This window comes from Myotis brandtii, unplaced genomic scaffold (genome assembly GCF_000412655.1).
Source record: "Myotis brandtii unplaced genomic scaffold, ASM41265v1 scaffold24, whole genome shotgun sequence".
In the NCBI taxonomy this organism is placed as follows: domain Eukaryota; kingdom Metazoa; phylum Chordata; class Mammalia; order Chiroptera; family Vespertilionidae; genus Myotis; species Myotis brandtii.
In genome coordinates this window covers 1,131,720-1,151,794 of record NW_005359063.1, presented here as the reverse complement: position 1 = coordinate 1,151,794, position 20,075 = coordinate 1,131,720, and the positions used below count along the sequence as shown (strand labels likewise).

The following is a 20,075-nucleotide window of genomic DNA, read 5'->3' as shown; positions in this document are numbered from 1 at the left end:
GTGTTTCCGTGAGTTATGTGGATCTTATCACTGTCAGAGACTAAGTGATAAGAACTTAAATGTATTTAAGGGAAAAAACACACACTGTAGTCCAGAGCTATAAATTTACCAGAAATTGCTGGCTACAGAAGTTTTTTCCTGATGTGTGGCTTAACTCTGCACCCAGTCTGGTGTTGTCTTGCAAGCTCCTGTCTCAGAAACAGAATAATTACCTCAAAAAATCTTTAAGATAGATGGGCCTAGTATCACCGTTTTGTTTTATAGATATAAAAAGCTGAAACTTGGAAAGATTCTTCAACTGAATGACTAGTGAAATTCAACTTATCCCCAGGAATTCCTAATCCTCGTCCAGTGCTCGTTAGTGCTACACTGCCTTATCAATATAGGACTGAGCTGATAGCTATATATGGCCCCTTCGGAGCACTGTCTTCCTTTTGTCAGAACCACTCTGCAGATTCCTTGTGTTTCCTTCTAGAATATAAACTGCATTAAGGATGCAACTACTATGATTGTCAAGAACATTCTCTACAATTTTGGATAATACTACCAACCTTGAAACATTTTATGTTAGTTTTTCTAATCGTTTTAATATGGTTTTAAAAGAAATTGTCATAAAACTCTACCTTTAAAAAAATTGCTGACCCTCTAGCATCTGCCTTAACCCAGGTTTTTATATCCTTTTGCCTATAAAAAAACATAACTCACTGAAACACCGAAAAAGTGCAAGAATTTCCGTGTGCATGAAAAGAAACCATGACAAAAATGCCTTTTCCTAATTACTTTATGCCAGAGTAGAACGGAATGAGAACATTAGTCAGTTTTTAGTTGAGAAGTCAAATTTGAAGTGAGTACCTAATGATAAATATTATTGATTGAAAGAGCACATAAAGGAATCAAATTGATAACTAGAAAAAGAGAAAATCTGGTGCCAGTGAAGTGGCTCAGAAAGGCTTTGGTCTCTTCACAGTCGTCATTTGAATCAGTTGAAAGTTAGAATCTTGAACCTTTTTAATGCAGTGGTTCTCAACCTATGGGTCGCAACCCCTTTGGGGGTCGAACGACCCTTTCACAGGGGTCGCCTAAGACCATCGGAAAACACATATATAATTACATATTGTTTTTGTGATTAATCACTATGCTTTAATTATGTTCAATTTGTAACAATGAAATTGGAGGTCACCACAACATGAGAAACTGTATTAAAGGGTCGCGGCATTAGGAAGGTTGAGAACCACTGTTTTAATGTTACTTTGAATTCCTTTACCCCCTTTGTTCTCCATGTATTTTATCATATAGTCCCACTAATTGTTTCTCTGCTAGCATTAGATCCACCCTTCTTGTGGTCTCCAGTTTTCACCTGGATTTGAACCTCTCTCTCCCGTGTTTATTTTCCAAGTCTCCCTGTGTTCCTTGCCTTTCTAATTTAATCAGTTACCTAGATACTTGAATGACCTTCTATAGGTAGTATTTGTAGCATCTTATCTCTACATTCAAAAATCTAAGGAAATGTATCTAAATATAAGTGAACAGATGAGACATCCCCTCAGTTTTCCTTTTGTGTTAAAACTACCTCACAAAGTCTCTTGTAAGAGTAATAATGAGTAAACAGAATATTCAGGGTCTTCAATCCCCATGCCTTTGCAATTCTTGATAAGTATCCAGTGTTCTGTTCCTACTTGTCTTTTCCAGAAGTCCTTCATCTGTCATAAAAATGGATTTACTCTTTACTCATTCTCTGCTCATCTCATTTCTTTTCAGACTTTCTGAAGTCTGAAGTTCTTTTCCTTGTTCTGCATTATTTTTCTTTGTAGAACTTATTACTACCTGATATCTGTCTGTCTGTCTGTCTGTCTGTACATACATACATACATACATACATACATCCATCCATCCATCCATCCATCCATCCATCCATCCATCCATCCATCCAATCTAGCAAGAGACCCTGATACTAGATTGTAAGCCTTTTAGAGCAGGCTTCTATGTAGCTTGTTTAGTTCTGTGTCCCTGGTTCCTAGAATGGTACCCGACTCATAAGAGGTTTTGAATATTATTTGTCAAACAAGTAGATCTGATTGAAAAACAACTTTTCCATCATGTAACTTACTGTTTTCATTCACTTGTAACCATTGAAAATATAGCAGTGTTCAAAATTGCTTTAACTTATTGGTTAATAGCTACTGTAAGCTAAAATGTTAGATGACTGTCGCCTGAGGAATGAAGACACCTTTAATTTCATGATTAAATATTTTTAATAATTTTAAAATTAAACTGTCTTTAAAGTAGGTGAGATTTTTCTCACACTTTAATTATTAATGATTCTTAGCCAGTTCCTTGGATTAATTTTATCCATTCAATGCTAGCTAGAACCAACATAATTTTTCTTAATGAATTACTTTTTAGTTTTTCTCATTTTGCTCTATTTTTGCAATTAGATTGAAAATTCTTTGAGCGTAGAGGACATCTCTTCATACATTATAAAATAAATGGTAGTTTGCATATAAAATGAAATCCCATCAAAGTAAAATCTTTTCATCAAATTCCACTTCTATAGCTATTGCCAAAAATCTTTCCCTCTTCCTTGAAATGTTTTAGAAGCCATTCCTTGCCTAGGGAATACCTTACAGCTCCTGTTTTCTTGCTTACTTACTCTTAAAATCAAATTAATATTTTTGAGAGTACTTTAGCCCTCCCAGATATGTTTATGTTCTTGCTATTTATTTAGTGAGCATTCCAAACATTGTACTTTGTGATCTACATTATTATTTAGGTTACTCTTAAGTGCTGTGTTAGTGCTTGCTAGTGAGAAAGTTGGTTCTGTTCTTTAGGAAATTGTCTTTATTATAACTTTAATTTCATAGACAACACTGTATTATTGAAATTATGCCTTTCTATACACTCAACCCTTTTCTGTCCCCATTTTTTATGCTGGCTTATTCTTTATTTTTCAGATAATTTTTTGTAACTGCTAGTTGCTTAAAGAAGGGTACTGAGTTCGTCTATTTCATGCCTAACATTGTGCATTTTAAAAAGAAAAAGTACATTAGCGAATCTTCCTAGGTGTTTGACTACATGGAAAGTACTAGATCTCTGTAGTTAAAGCTTTTTTTCCTCTTTGCTTCCTCAGTTTTGCTCATTTTTTGATTGGTGGTTGCAGGTTACCAGTGGGTCTGTTTATTAACTTGCAGAGAATGGGGACTCTCACACCTTCTCTTCCTGGTGCTTAGTTTTAGTTTCTTTTGAAAGTCACTGATGTGAAGTAACATGTTGAAGAGGAATGCTTACAAGGCAGTGGAGATGTTGAAGATCCTTGCAGGGGAGGGTTGTTGTGCTGGTTATGTTCCTACCTTACTTGAATGAGAAACTCAGAGTGATTCCTCATCAGTCTGTTTTCCAAAAGCACCGTGAGACCAGAGAGTGTTTAGTTTGATCATTAATTTTTAACATAAGCACATTACAAGCTTTATATGTTTCTTGAGTGGTATTGGGTGTTTTTATGGGAGATTGCCAGTTTTGTTTATGGAGGATAAGGCTGAAGATACAAAATGGCGGCTGTGTTTTTGTTTGGAATAGCCAATTTTAAGTAGGTCTGACATCAGTTAAGTGTCTAAAAGGAAACAATGGTTTGTTGTACTCACTTTTTACCCTTCTAAATAGGGGTACTGTTGTAGGCTTTAGATATTGGAATAATTTGACTCTTACAAAAAATGGCCTTTCTAATGACTTTCTTGTGTGTAAGAACTAATGGCTGTCTTTGCTTTCAGGCTAGTTTTGTGAGGTTCCCCCCGCCCCCCACTTTCTTGGTGTGTTAATTGTGGGTGTTGGCAGTGCCTCTTCTGTCAGCTGATCTGCCCAGCTGTATTTCTGTGAAGGCCTTTTGCTCTGTCAGCAGTGTTTTGTGCTCATTCAGCCTTACCTAGTAGAAGATAGCATGAGGGAATTTACTTTAGGATTGGAATTTAGTGTCATAGCTGAGAATGGTTCTGGAGTCCCCAGCGTACACCACAGTTAGTCACAGCTAAAATTTGAGGAGTCCCATTCAGTGATCACTGTAGTTAATAAGACAACCTGTAGAATAAGACCATTTTAATGGTGGTTTTGCTGAGGATGTTTTTTCTAAAAGCTAAAAAACCAGAATGTATTTGTAAAATATTGGGTGACTGAAGTTCTACAAAATCTTCATGATGAACATGTAGAGCAGCGGTTCTCAACCTGTGGGTCGCGACCCCTTTGGCGGTCGAACGACCCTTTCACAAGAGTCGCCTAAGACCATCCTGCATATCAGATATTTACATTACAATTCATAACAGTAGCAAAATTACAGTTATGAAGTAGCAACGAAAATAATTTTATGGTTGGGGTCACAACATGAGGAACTGTATTTAAAGGGCCAGAAGGTTGAGAACCACTGAATTATAGAGCATTGTGTGTGTAGAAAGCACAGGGCTATATTGACTGTGTAATATTTAGTAGAGAAGTCTCTTTTTAGAAGTTTTTCTACTCTTACTTTAACTTGTTCCAGTATATTAAATACAGCCATAAATTCTGGCTGAGTTGAAATTAATTGGGATTGCAGATTTTTGAGAGGAAACAAAGCACCAACCTTGGAATCAGCAGATCTGCATTTGGGTCTGTTATTAGTGTCCTAGAGATGCTGTAACAAAGTGTACCACAAACTCGGCCTAAAACAGTGGCCGGCAAACTTCGGCTCTCGAGCCACATGCAGCTCTTTGGCCCTTTGAGTGTGGCTCTTCCACAAAAATACCAACTTCTGCACATGGGCCACAAAGTTTCAATCGCACTGTACATGCACGCCCGCACATGGTATTTTGTGGAAGAGCCACACTCAAGGGGCCAAAGAGCCGCATGTGGCTCGGAGCCGCAGTTAGCCGACCACTGGCCTAAAACAATAGAAATTTATTCTTTCAAGTTCTTCGAGGTTAGAAGTCCAAAAACAAGGGCCATGCTCTAGAACAGTGGTTCTCAACCTTCCTGATGCCGCGACCCTGTAATACAGTTTCTCATGTTGTGGTGACCCCCAATTTCATTGTTACAAATTGAACATAATTAAAGCATAGTGATTAATCACAAAACAATATGTAATTATATATGTGTTTTCCGATGGTCTTAGGCGACCCCTGTGAAAGGGTCGTTCGACCCCCAAAGGGGTTGCAACCCATAGGTTGAGAACCGCTGCTCTAGAAGGAGGATCCTTTCTTTTCTCTTCCAGCTTTTGGTAGCCCCAGTTATTCCTTGGTTTATAGCTGCAACACTTCAACCTCTGCCTCTGTCACATGGCATCCTCCCTGTCTCTGTCTTTTCAGGGCACTTCCTCCTTTTATAAATGATGACACCAGTCATTGGATTAAGGACCACCTAACGACCTCATCTTAACTTGATTACAACTGCAAAGACCATATTTCCAAATAGAGTCACATTCATAGGTACCCAAAGGTTAGGAAGCACTTCAGCATAGCTTTTGGGTAGGGGACACAGTTCAACACAGTCTTAACCCAGCTCCTAACTAATTTGGTGTTTCAGGGCAAGTGGCTTATGTAACTTGGATGAACCTCAGTTTCTTCATAAAATGGTGATTTTTACCTTATGTACTTTATAGGTTTGCTATAAGGATCAAAATATTTGTAATAGACTTAGGAACATTGAGGTTTGTTGTTTTTTAAAAAAATTATTCATTATAAGGAGGTTTTTATTTTTAGACAAATGCTATAAGGTTGCCCAATTCGCTGAGTTGTCCCTGTTTCCAAATTCTAACGTATTAAAATACAGTTTACATTTCTTTCCATGAATTAGAAGTTGTTTTGATTATAAATAATTCATAATTCATTGTTTTTAAATCTTAATTATGACTAATTATTATTTGACGACATCAGATAAACACATAGATAGGGTAGGGTGGTCAGTGGGGACAACGCACCCAGCTGAGCGTGGGCTACATTAGGGCCTGAATCATTCACGTGGGCTGAGGACTGTGGACGTTGCACAGGAACCAGATGCAGGGTTTTTTTTTAATTGTTTATTGATTTTAGAGAGAAGGGAAGGGAAACGGACAGACAGACAAAAAGAGAAACAATCGATGTGAGAGAGAAATATCAATTCCCATACTCATCCCAACTGGGGATTGAACTAGCTGTGTGCCCTGTCCATGAATCAAACCTACGATCTTTTTGGTGTATGGGATGATGCTCCAACCAACTAAGCCACCAGACCAGGCCAGACACATCACTCTCTAGAAGTAGAGCACCTGAATTGACTCAACATTTGTAGACGTGGTATCACCCTGAAGTACCAAGCTTTGTTTTATAATTAAAATTTTTTTTCTCCAACTTAATATAGCTTAGAGACACTGCCTGTTTGTGGGGGAAAGAAACCTTTTTTGAAAATGTCGAAGACAGTGGTTCTCAACCTTGGCTGCACATTAGAATCACCTGGGAATCTTTTTAAAATTCTGATTTCTGGGCCTCATCCTCCGGAAATTCTGTTTCTTTGTTACTAATGTTGTGGCCTCACCCCATAACAAAGAAACAGAATTTCCGGAGGATGAGGCCCAGAAATCAGAATTTTAAAAAGATTCCCAGGTGATTCTAATGTGCAGCCAAGGTTGAGAATCACTGGTCTAAGACCACGGAACTGTCTCCTTTGACATTTTTAGTGGAAGCCCAGTATATAAATCAGGTGAAAGCAGGTAGCCTCAAGCTCATATATGGAACACAGTTTGGATTTTTTTTTTAAACCAAAGTGCTGTGTTTCTAATAAATAGCAAATAAGCAGTGCACTGTAGGTGCATTTAAATCATTATTTTGGCCTGGCCGGTGTGGTTCAGTGGTTGAGCATCGACTTAGGAACCAGGAAGAAGGTCGTGGTTCCATTCCATTCCCAGTCAGGGCACAAGTCTGGGTTGTGGGCTCTATCCCCAGTAGGGGACGTGGGGGAGGCAGCTGATCAATGATTCTCATCATTGATGTTTCTATCTCTCTCAAATCAATAGAAAAAAAGTTTTCAAAAAAAAAATTAATTGTCTCATTGTAGTACCAGTTAACATAAACCATAGCTTTTCATTTTCTTTGGCTTTCGAGGAATAAGAAGTTGAAATTTAATATGAATCAGTAGTGAACACTATTCAAATAAGCTGAGCCAGTTTTCTGATTCCCATCCATCAAATGGAACTTTTAAAAGGATTTCTTTTACCCTTGGAAGTACTTCTGATATATGGAAGATGATGCTTATTTTTAGCATAGTTCAGTTGATATTTTCTCTGATGAGTTTAAGAAATCTTGTGATCTGTTTCTCTCCAGTTTGGCTTAACTCTTTAACTCTTTTGTCAGTTTAGGTTGCCTTAATTCTAATGAGGTGACTTAAGATGCCATTTTGGAATAGGGTATTCCTCTGTGTTTACAGTTTTAAGTTATTATAGACGTTAGCAGCAGTCTTTAGTTGTAGAGAGGTTTGGATACAACAGACCTTCAAAGAGAAATGCTCCTAGGTCACTGTCCAGTGCCTCCTGAGACAAGATGATTAGTGCTTTGAGAGTGACAGGAGTAATGTTGGCCTAACTTTGTGATGTTACTGATGGGCAGAAACACAAGATGGGGTTTATTGAACACAAATTCAGGAAGTGGCTAACAGAGGCACTAGAGTCAACCTATAGGGCAGGCCCTCGACCTTATACAGTAGAGAAAAACCTGTCTTTTAGCCACACTTCACAGAGACAGGTGAGGAATAGCATTATCTTTAGTATAAGATATTGAAACACCACACTGTATTTTTATATCTCTATGCAAGTGCACTCAGATGCACCACCGGTGGCTTGGCCATGTTCTAAACATTATCAGAAAACAACCTACTATTCCATGATTCATTTTTACAGCTAATGTCTCTGCAGAATCCTATTAAGTAGAGCCATTATTTCTTTTTATTTTTGCTAATCCTCACTGAGGATATTTTCCATTGAGTGTGGAAGGGAGGAGAGACAGAGAGAGAAACATTGATGTGAAAGATACACATCGATTGGTTGCCTCCCACATGCACCCCGACCAGGGCTGGGGTTGAGCCTGCAACCAAGGTACGTGCCCTAGACCAGAATCGAACCCCAGACCTTTCAGTCTGCATGCCAACGCTCTATCCACTGAGCCAAAGTGGCTAGTGTAGTAGAGCCATTATCTAAATGTTTCAATTGCACAGCAGTATCATGAAAATATTCTTTAAACATGTACCCTCAGTGTATGTATATATTAGATACATTAAAAACATGTTAAAAATAGAAATTTTAAAAGGGTAAAAATTAATAGGAGTTCTAATATTTTCTTCTAATATCCCACTTTGGAGACTATATACAGAGCTTATTTTCACCAAAAACACTTTTTTTTAAAACATATTATAGAATGCTTACTGTCTAAGTTACTGCTTGTTGCTGAACAAGAGGTAAAATCTGTTTCCTCCATCTGAGAAACCTAAATGTGATGATAATGTGGAAGCACAGTGACTGGTTGATGGTAGAATAAGAACCCTTACCACAAAAACATAGAATGTTGAGAACACAGTGCAAGAGCAGCACAGCCTTGATGGCAGTTGAGCTGGGCTTCTTATAGTAAAACTAGAGGCCCAGTGCACGAAATTTGTGCACAGGTAGGGTCCCTAAGCCTAGCCAACAATCAGGGCCTTCCTTCTGGCTGCCAGCTGGGGTCTCCCTTCATTCTGCGCCGCCCCCTGGTGGTCAGTGCATGTCATAGCGAGCGATCAGTCTCCCGGTTGAATTCTGAGGGGAACAATTTGCATATTAGGCCTTTATATATATAGATAGATGAGCATTTGATTGAAAGTGCTTGGGAAGGTTGAACTAATATTTAAGAAAGCAATGTGCTGATTCCTTCATGTATATTTTATTCTTAAGATACCATAAAATGGTTAAAGTGTGTTGGGTATAGATATTCTAAACCCCGTTTTATAAAACAGCCAGGATTAGGCACTTTCTCAGGCTCTTTAAATACTGCTTCTTCTTATCCACCAGGATCCTTGTTTGCCCCTTTATGTTCTTTGTTCTTCCCACTTTCCTTGCAGCATTTCCTTTGCTTCTTTTCTCATTTACTCTCTGAGCTGACTGCTTTCTCACCCGTGCATGGTGTGCCTATGCTTTGGTACATGTGCCGGAACCAGTGGTACCAGATGGTCCAGGGTTGCTGCATGGCCCTGTCCTTGACGCTCTCTGCAGTCAGCCTAACCAGTCCGGGCCACCTGCTTCAGATGGGTATTGATGATATGAAACTTACTGCAGGAATATTAAGTTTTATTTTCTCATGTTTTAATTTAGCTACATATTTATAGGTGTGAGACATACATCTAATTATGTTACCAATTTAAGAAATAGTAGAAGTATAGTTAGAAATGAGCACGTTTTCTCCCAAGGAAAATTGATCCTCTTCAGCATTATTTATAAGCCTCTAGGAATTCTCTCTACCTGTATGCTCATACATTGAGGTGAATAAAAGTGTTCCCTTTGATCATATTCTTCAGGGGCTTTATCAGGTCTTCGGACTGCTGCTCTCATGAAAACATGTGGTTTAAGAAGACATGTTAATATGAGGCTGTCATAGGAGACTTGTGACTTTGAATGCTATCTAATTGCAATAAGCAAGGTTTTTGTTTTTATTTTAACAAAAGAGAAAATTTGTTTTGGAGAAAAATCCAGTAAATCTTAGACTCCCTCCAGTTCAGTGATGATGCTCACCAGTCTCTGATTAGTTATCCATGGCTGGTCTAAAGGGGGCGTAGGAGACATCTTTCTAATTAAGTTGTACCTTAATCTGTCTCTGTGTGAATGATATTTGAATCCCCAAACCCAGACATGCTGCCGTGTCCTCCCATCTGTAGCTGCTTGTGTAATTCCATCATCTTTTCCATTGTTTTTGAACATTTATTTCTGAGAACAAGGTATGAATTAAGAAAATGACTCAACCACTGATAAAACTGACAGTGATTTCTAAGCCTACTAATTTATCTTGGCATCCAAAACAGCACATTGCATGTACTTGTGATATAGTGTTTGCTGAAACTCATTGGCTATTTAATCTCTATAGTGTTTTTCTTTAAAAAATAAAATAAAAAGGTAGAAATAAGATCACTTTGAGCCAATAAAGGCAGATTTGGGATCATGAAATCCTTTATAGGATTTGAGTGTTGAAGTATGAATTGAAACTTTTTACTTAATCAACTTTGATTTAATAATTGAACGCCCATAAAAAGGACAGCTCATTTTATAATCGCTCTGTGCTTACATGACTCTGCAATCTCATGCAGGGGGAGGGGAAAAGTTACAAGTTCTGAACTAAAATGGCTCATGTCTGGTTTGAATACACCAAATGTAGGCTCAGTGAAGGAGATACATGTATGAAAATGAACATCTTGGCTCTTCAGGAACTGTCTTTCTTTGAGGGAATAGCTAAGATGATGTTATTGAGTTCAACAGTCTACTTGCCTTAACATACATTCAAATTAAATGATAGAAGAAAATTCCAAGAATCAAGCAAACATATTTAAGCAGGAAGCAGAATAAAAAATCTTTAATTTCCTAAATTCTGGGCAGTTAGACTAGGTGACCTCTAAGATCACTTTCCCCTCCCAGAGTGTACACATCAGCTCCGCCCTGTCTAGGTATCAGGCAGGAGCCAACTCTATGTGCAAATAGTGTGAGCACTGAGGACAGGACTTTGCATGTCCTGTGAAGAAGGAAGGAAAAAATATTGCAGCTCGATATGTTGGGTCTGGACTAGGTCAGAGTTTGCACAGCTTTTGACAGACAGACTGGACACAGGAAGCCATCTTCCCTCAATTATAAACAACAACAACACAATTATGTACTTCTTCCCCTCTCTGATGCACATATAGCATAAAAATCTTAACCGTGGGTCAACTTAATATTGACCTCTTTGGGTAAAAGACTTTCTTCCTTTGGAATTCCAGAAACAAAATTTGTTTTCTGAAAGACACATGCCATTGGATGCCCTTTAGCTTGACATGTGACTGAAATTTTTGTTTGAATTTCATTTTCTACAAAGGCTGCCTTTATATTTAAAGTTGACAAAACAAAAACCACTTCTTTCATTACATTTTCTGCTTTCATGTTCTGTCATTCTGAGCTCTTTTTTTCTTTCCCTCTCTCTGTCTTCTTCCCCCTAGCTGTCGGCAGCATCCAGCCCCTCCAGTCACAGTCCTCACAGAGCTTCAGGAAAGGACCCTTTTGCAGAGCTCTCTTTGGAGGATTTCTTATAAATCACTTTAGGTATTGCTGCTTGTTGGGGGAGATGGGGACTTAAGTAATGAAAAAATTTATCAAACATGAAGCACCATTCACTCTTCTCCTTAGTTCTTTAAAGGACTCGGTTCCCTCTCCTCCTCCTCCTCCTCCTCTATTTTTTAGGTGAAGAGTAAAAATAGATCAAGATAGGACAGAAGGGACAAATAACTTTTGGAAAATATCTTTAATATAATTAGGAGATATTAAATCAAAAGACCATTTCTCATGTTTACATGTAAGCATCCACTGCTCACATCAGGTGATGAGAACAAATACCACCCTTAAAAACTGGATGTTTTAGTCAGTTTAATAGAATCATAGAGAACAAACAACACCGTTTTTACACATCAGCTCAGAGCTTGATTGGGAGCATCGTTGGTTTAACATAATGGCCAGGGTTAGTGTGAAAAATTCATTTTAACAGTGTCTTTAAAGGGCTATATTTTTATGTATGCCTTTTCATCTAAAAATAATAACATTCCCCCTTCCCTCCCCCCCAAAAAACTGAAACACATACAACTTATGTTAGTACTAGAGGCCCAATGCACAAAATTCGTGCAAGGGGCTCGGCCCTCGCAGGCCCGCAGCCCCTCCCACTGGTCATTCTGGAAGGTTGTTCCAGAAGGTCATTCCGCCGTCTAGTCTAATTAGCATATTAGCTCTTTATTATATCGGATTATTTATTTATTTTTGTTAAGGGCAAGTGAATCCTTGGGGCCTTTTTGATAGAAGGCTTGTGCATTTGATCCACACTGCCTGCTTTTGCTGGAAGACAGTGTAATTTGTTCTTGCTGCTATAGCCCACAGTGCAGGTATACCTTCTAGATCTTGAGTTTGTACTCTTGTGATTTGATAATAGTTTACTATTACTTCTACTTCTCTGGATGAGCAGCTTAATGGATATCATGAGGGAAGGGTCTGAGTGAACAGTGACACCCAATTGAAAAGTATTTCCTTGTTGATCTTTTGGATTTTTATTTATATCGTAAAGAAATGATTTAGTAAGCATAATATTACTATCCTTTAACTATCTCTAATTTTATGATATCATTTGGAAATAATATTTTAAATTTTGCTTTCCTAAAAAAGATTTTACATGGAATATTTATGTTCATGGAGAGATTTTCTGAACTTATGAAAAAATTGTTCATTTGCCTTCTTCTACCCCCTGGTTTTTAGTAATTAGAAAGATATTTATAATTATGCTTCAAATATTGAGTTCTGCCACATGATAAACTGATAATACTGTTTTATAATTGAAGTTTGTGATAAGCATGCTATGAACACTTCTGAGCCAGTTGAATGGTAAAAGTCACAAAGCGGTTTTATTTGTGAGAAGACATCCTACAGTGCAATGAATTAATAACTTAACATGCTTTTTTTTTTTCCCCCAGATACAGTTTATGTAACTAGATGGAAGAGAATGGAACTATTTCAAAACGACAAGTGCTCAAGCAGCAAATACTTGCAGCAAAATCCAAACTGCTGTCTCCTAAACTCTCTTCTTCCATTAGAATGCTACAGTAACACAGTGGAGGCCCATGAAGGAAATTGGGACTAGTCTATAGGAGAATGTATTAATACAGTTTATAAAGCCAAGAATTGCCATGATTTCAGACTAAGATCTGTCTTTCTGGTGACTAACCCTTCAGTTCTTTCAACTTCTATTAATACCCATAATCAGTAACCTACCAAGAAAAGCCCTTATTTGGAAAGTGCAAAATTTGTATTTGGAAAAGCTGCCGGAGGGAAGAGCTGTGTCCTTTACTGTAATGCAACAGGACTCTGGGGGGATCAAAATCATAACTCTCGATTATGCAGTATCTTTCTTTTCTCCAATCCTAACAAAAACAGTAATTACAGTTAATTTTTCTTTTTTTAAAAAATTATATATTCAGTTTGCAGTAGGCATTCCTTAAGTATTTGTATTTATTTATGATTATCAATTTACGTAACATTAATATTGTATCAAACCTCCTTATGAAAATGAGTATGGATGTACACAGTATGTTTGATTTTTATCCACAAGAATGAATCTGATTCAGAATGCTTTTCAGCTGACATACAGAGCACTAAATATTTTAAGGCAAGTCCATAGGTCTGAATCGCTTAAGAATTTTCAGTCTCTATGGGATTTAAGGAAGCATTATAAATGCATTAATTCTTATAGTCAACTCTGTGCCTAGGATTTTGCAAGGGAACAGTTCACTGACTAGGAAAAGCACTACATTAAATTCAGCATTAGTGCATTGGGAAGGAACTTTACTGCTTTGTGCTTGGCATGTCATTATTTTCCATTTGACATTAGGGCCTTTCCAAAATGAATGTGAGGAATTGCTTTCACTTCAAGACTTTCCTTCTTTTCAGTAAAACTCTAGGAGGTGTTATGGGGGGAGGGAAGGGGACAAAATCCTTGAACCTTTTATTTGGCTCATGCCATGTTATGATCATGTACCTTTTAAACAAGGGTAAATAATATCTTTAAAGTTGATGTCTAGCCAAGAGTTTAGTTAACAAATAAACTGCACTGTTGATCGGTGCTTTGTGTAAATACATCTTAACATTTGGGTTGAGAGGGGCCTTAAGAAGGAAAGTTTGTTGTAGGAAAGCAATTCTGTACATGAGTTTAAGCATACTTGTTGCATTGTCTTTGCAGATTCTATTTTTGTTTACAATATTAAAATGTATGTTAGCAAAAATGGGTGGATTTTCAAATAAAATGCAGCTTCCACAAAACTTTTATGTTATTCTGGTCTGAGGTACATTTTCATTTTTTTTTCTTTATCATCAGTATCATCATTTTTTTTTGCTAATAAAAGTATATGCAGGTGATTATATTTGCTGATTTAATAGAATGTATAAAGTTTATTCCTGTTTTAACTTAATTTCCAAAAAGACTTATCTTAGTACTTCTGATTACCTTCTAGGCTTATTGATAAACTGAACTACTTATTAAAAATTTTCATTTTTGACTTTTGATCAGATGCCTTTGGTCAGGTAAGTTCAAGGGGGAGAACGCTTTGAGCATTGACATATTGATGCATGTGGTTATGTCTGCCAAAGAAACCTCTGACTGTATTGTGTCATATTGAACAGTAAGTAGGATTCAGGATACATAATAGAGGATTAAAAGCTTTGTCCATTGATAAATGTTTGCATTATATTTGCCATGGTTGGAAAAAATAGCCTTTAATCAATATACTTTGTTAATTTGCACAGTTTTTAAGTTTCATAATTATTAAACCATTTTCATATTAATTGGGAAATTGCTCTTTTGTAAGTTAACTTCCTTAACATCACAGATTTTTATTTATCTCTGCTGGTGTTTGAGTAGGTGTTACATTTGAGGTCTGTGGCTTATTCCTTTTATGTTTCCTTATATTTGTTGGTATGTTTCAGTTTGTGAAGATGCTTTGTAAATGTTTCCATCTTATTTTTTGTTCACACAGTTTTTGGGCTTGTTGGATACGTAGGTATTGTCCAAACTTTACCCATTTTACAGATTAAAATCAGGAACTAAAAAAGAAACTTGTTCAGATCGATGAGCTGACAGACCGAGGAGTCAAGTCTGGTTTCGTGGTTCATTGTTTTGCCTGTGACCTGCTGTTGTTAATTCAAATGTGTAAACTGAAAAGGGAATTTCCCTCTGTGGTCTAGACTGATGACCACTCTTTATTCCCAGATGATCTTCTCCTATGGATTACATGTCCTGCCTCCTTTCTGATGCCTAGACATTAATGACAAGGAAAAACACAAAACATATGCTTATATTAGCTTTAATCAAAATATAACAGGTGAGGTAAATCAGCTGTAGAATGCTAATTAAACCAGGTTATAAACCTGTACATGTCCACACCATTTTATGACCCAACTAGCAAAGTTGGTAGTGGCTACAGAGAAAGGTAAGATTACTAGCAGAAGGCAGCTGTACTCATCCCAAATCTTTTTCAGAATTGTTTGATGTATCACAAAGTATGAGGAGCCACAGCACTCAGCTTGATAGCTCATTCTTACCTTCCAGACAAGATGGCGCCACTGTTTCCATCAGTGGCCTCTGCAACTATCCTAGGACTTTCTCTGGCCACACTTGCTCCTTCTGTGGTTCTGACCAGCCCTGTTGGAATTCTGTCTGAATAGGTTCTGAATGGAAGGGCTGCAATGTCATCTTCATGCAATCTCAGAAAACCTCAACTAATTTCCTGTCTTTATTAAGAGGCAGTGTTCTATTCAGTGTGTCACCAATCGGAAATATTTTCTAAGTTGCTAGCTGGTATTTCTAGTCTAATTCTGGTATAAGCACTTAGTAAATGTTCCATTGTTATTGATGTAGCACACAGGTGTAGTTTTTATGCTGTATGAAACCACCCACATTGTCAAAAATTGTCTAAAGCTCTTTCTATGGTATTTATTTTGGGGCAGCTGTGACTATCTTGAGGCAGAGAGCTATAAATAGAAAAAAGCACGGAGAAAGTTAAATTGGATTCCTAATACGTTCTCATTCAAATCTCATTTTCTTTACCTGTTAAAGCTAATTTCAAAAGTTGGTTTTGAAATAAAAATTGCTGTGTGAGAATCTCCTAGGGAGCTAAACCCTGCCCTGCCTGAGCCTTCTACAGCCAGGCACCCCTCCTGTCTCCCTTGAGCCTAGGCAGTTGGCAGCTGTCCTGTGTGACCAATAAGCAAGTGTTGCCTTATCTTGCTCTTGACTGGGACTGGAGGGCAGGAAGTATCACGAGAAGGGAGTAGCCCCCACTCCCCTGTGTGCACCTGGACTCCAGGCTTCTGCACTCATGCGCACAATTTACCATTGATTTCCTTGGCCTTTCAAGAACATTACTGGAAGCATGAAGCACACTACCCTGGCTCTGCCAGCTAGCTTAGTAGCTGTTCTAAGAAACAAAACAAAATCTCTTTTATGATCATTTTTGTCATAAAGTAGGTTCCTGGCACAGAGCTCCTAAAACTTAAAATTTCCTGAGTGTTCAGAGCATAGGAGCATCTTTTGTTCTGGTTCTTGTATTTGACCTGTTTCTGATACAGCGCTCCTGAATCCCTGGGAATCTTCCTGGGATAGTAGTGAGGTGAATTGTCAGGCTCCTGAATAGCTTTAGATTGGGAGCTGGTCACCAAAAAGACCCAACCATGATTAAAAGCTTGGAACTTTCCGTCTCAACCCCAATCCTCCAGGAAAGGGAGAGGGACTGGAGACTGAGATAATGATTGATTATGCCTACACGGTGAAGCTGTCATAAAAATACCAATATTGCCAGCTTGGTGTGGCACAGTGGTTGAGCATTGACCCATTAACCAAGAGGTCACTGGTTGGATTCAGATCAGGCCACATGCCTGGCTGTGGGATCAGTCCCTAGGCATGCAGGAGGCAGCTGATGGATGATGTTTCTCATCGATGTTTCTACCTCTATCCCTTCCTCTCTAACAAAGCAATAAAAACATTAAAAACAAACGAACAATACAAGGGGTTTGAGAGCTTCCGGGCTGGTGAACATCCACATGTCAGGAGCGTGGTGTACCCAAACTCACAGGGACAGAAACTCCTGCACTCGAGACTCTTCCACACTGAACCCATGTTATCTCTTTATATGGCTATTCATCTGTATCCTTTATCATAGCCTTTATTATATAATAAACTGGTAAGTGTTAAGTGGTTACCTGAATTTTCTGAGCCATTCTAGCAAGCAATTGACCCAAGAAGGGGGTTATAGGAACCCTGCATAGCTAGTCAATCAGAAGTACCGGTGACAACCTGGACTTAGAATTGGCATCTAGAGTGGGGGTGGGGGAGCAATCTGTGGGACTGAGCTAACTCTAGTTGGTGTAAGAATTATAGGACACCAGCTGCTATTCTGTGGTTGATGTGGAAAATCCATACACCTGGTATCAGAAGTATTAAGAAGGTGGACTATTTAATTATTGTTTTATTAGTAACATATGTCCATTTGGAGAAGGGGCAGAATTCTCTACCCCATACACCAACATAAATTCCAAATTGGTTAAAGAGTATACATTTAGGGAATTAGGAGGAAAATATAGGTGATTACCTCAGTCAAATAGGAAAATGGGAAGGATATAATAACTAAAAACCTCAGTTCACCAAAAAATACTAATGACCAATGAAAAAAGTTCATCTTTAGTAGTAACTAAAATTTTCAATGAAAACAATAGTGCTTTCCAAGTGTAATGCTGTTCTTAGTGCTTTTATATGTGTATTTGTTCCTTACTCAAGTGTGTGGCGGAGACACTTTTTTATACCTATTTTATAGACGAAGAAACAGGCCTAGAGAGGTTAGTCACTTACTGTGTGATCTTTATCAACTAAGTGGTAGAGCTGTGTTCCTGAGCCTCTGGTCTGGCTCTGGGTCTGCCCATACCCCTGTCTGTGAACTGGTGTAGAGGGTTTGTATATATAACAGCACAGGCAAGAGTGCACGAACTGCAGCTAAAGCTGAGGGGAGTATTAAGCCAGTACAGCTTTTGGGGGCGGGGAGAATTAGCCTTAGTTGTTAGAAGTTTTGAGAGTTCCTACCCTTATCCAAAAATTACACCGTTAGAAAGTTTACCCAGGGAAATAACATGCTAATCACATCTCCCCAACTCTGGCAGGAGCCTTCTATGTTTATAGGCGGTGGTGTAGGATGATTAAGTTCTTTTAGGCACGCGGCCCTTTAGCGCACGGCCCTTACACACAGGCTGCCCCACCGCAGTGTTGGTTTTTGTGCTCCGGACACCGGGGTCTTTGCACTTGGGGAATCCTTTCCTGTAAGCAAGCAAATCGTTCTGTAGTTTAGGTATTGAGAAACAGTAGGGTCTTGTGGATGATGGCCCAGTGACATTTTCTTCCTCACGGGAGGGTTGGTCAGGAAATAAGGTGGGAGGAGGGAGTCTTGACTGAAGATTAGAAATACAGATCCCAGGTGCCTAGAAGAACCAGCTTTCCCGGCCACTCAGTAGCGAGTTTTACTGTCCTGAGATTTAGGAGGTAAGTGCAACTCCCCAGATCTCTCGTCCTGGGTTGTGTATGGGACACCAGAGGACCCACAAGGCATTTTTAGTTTCAGGCGGCTTCTCGGCATGGTTTTTTAATTGCAAGCCTTAGCATACATACATGTTTCCCAAAGTTTCCACACTGATAATTTCCCCCAAAAATGTTGCTTTCTAAGAAGGGTGAGGGGTGGGGTGGTCCATCACAAGGGGATTCATGTGTTTGGCCCCAGCCCCTGCCCTTCGATCCTGTGCCTGTGGCTCACTGCCTATCAGGTGTCCAAGGCCTACAATTCCAACCCTTCTCAGCCGTAAAACGTCCATAAAACGGACTAATTCGGTGGAGGGGGTATCTGTTAAAGCTGAAAGTCTGTCATAAAGTATGTTTTCCGAGTGCATATGTTAAAAAATTGACAAAATTGTTTACCTGTTTTTACTTATTAGACATGTTTGTGTAATTGAAATTATGTATGAAAAGCTTAATTTCACAGAAAAGTTTTCTACATGTATTACTGTAATTTTAAATTTATAATGAATAGGTCTAGTAAATGCGTGCCCTCAACTAGTCACCCAAGTAAACAAATGCACAGGGTGGGGGCCTGGCTAGCGCATGTGGGAGCATCAGCTGACTTGTGTTAAAACTACTGCAGAAAGTCACCCCACCGGACAACAGAACCAATTACCACGTGTGATGCGGTGTGATCACGTGCTAATCATTCACTGAACGTGGTTTACAAGTGGTGACTCTTGGATTTAGTTATGTAGACTGTAGTTGTAGATACAGTGGGGCCTTGACTTATGAGTTTAATTCATTCCGAGACTGAGCTCGTTAAGGAGCTCGTTAACTCAAATTACTCTATCAACTCAATGCAAAAAATCAGCAGAGAGACAGCTGGTATCAAAAAACTCGTTAGTGGGGACACTCGTAAGTCAAGGCCCCACTGTATGTAATATTTACTTATGTCGGCGAAATTACTACAGTGTCTTTTCCAACATATGGCCGACTCGCTAAAATTTGTTAAAAATGACAATAAATAAAAAAATAACCTGTTAATTTAATTACAAGCTGTAGGGGCAAGTGAGAATATAGCCCAATTCCCCCTCAGAGTCAGTGGAACAGTGTCCACCTGGCAGCGGCCACGAGGAGCAGAGCAGCCCTGACCTGAGTGTTTCCCATGTCACTGACTGCTAACAAGCTTCACCAGGCTCTTTGTCCTCAGCTGCCTGCAGGCCTTTCCCAACACGGCCCTCTCCTCTCTCTCCCCTCTGCTAGAGATGCCCCTAGCCCAGTGGTCAGCAAACTCATTAGTCAACAGAGCCAAGTATCAACAGTACAACGATTAAAATTTCTTTTGAGAGCCAAATTTTTTAAACTTAAACTATATAGGTAGGCACATTGTTATTAACTTAATTAGGGTACTCCTAAGGCTTAGGAAGAGCCACACTCAAGGGGCCAAAGAGCCGCATGTGGCTCGCGAGCCGCAGTTTGCCGACCACTGCAGGCTACCCTGGCCAAATGTGGAAACTAACAGTACAACGATTAAAATTTCTTTTGAGAGCCAAATTTTTTAAACTTAAACTATATAGGTAGGCACATTGTTATTAACTTAATTAGGGTACTCCTAAGGCTTAGGAAGAGCCACACTCAAGGGGCCAAAGAGCCGCATGTGGCTCGCAAGCCGCAGTTTGCCAACCACTGCAGGCTACCCTGGCCAAATGTGGAAACACCCAGCAGGCCGCCATCCAGTCTTTCCCAGATGTAATTTAT

At 38.8% G+C, this 20,075-nt stretch overlaps 1 protein-coding gene across 19 annotated transcripts in view; it reads left to right on the top strand.

Annotated features, from left to right (window-relative positions):
* The window catches only part of PICALM (phosphatidylinositol binding clathrin assembly protein), an 83,936-nt gene extending 67,032 nt beyond the window's left edge, over positions 1-16,904 (top strand). For 12 of the 19 annotated variants that reach the window (XM_005866881.2, XM_005866872.2, XM_005866873.2 and 9 more), the window contains 2 exons: positions 11,191-11,293; positions 12,703-14,055. In XM_005866881.2, coding sequence (XP_005866943.1) covers positions 11,191-11,283 — 93 coding nt within the window. In that variant the 3' untranslated portion in view covers positions 11,284-11,293; positions 12,703-14,055. Of the gene's footprint in view, positions 1-1,769; positions 1,776-11,190; positions 11,294-12,702; positions 14,567-16,826 lie in introns of those variants that run through there. The other 7 variants (XM_014540238.1, XM_014540237.1, XM_014540236.1 and 4 more) reach the window with 3 other exon arrangements.
* Positions 16,905-20,075: the final 3,171 nt, after the last annotated feature.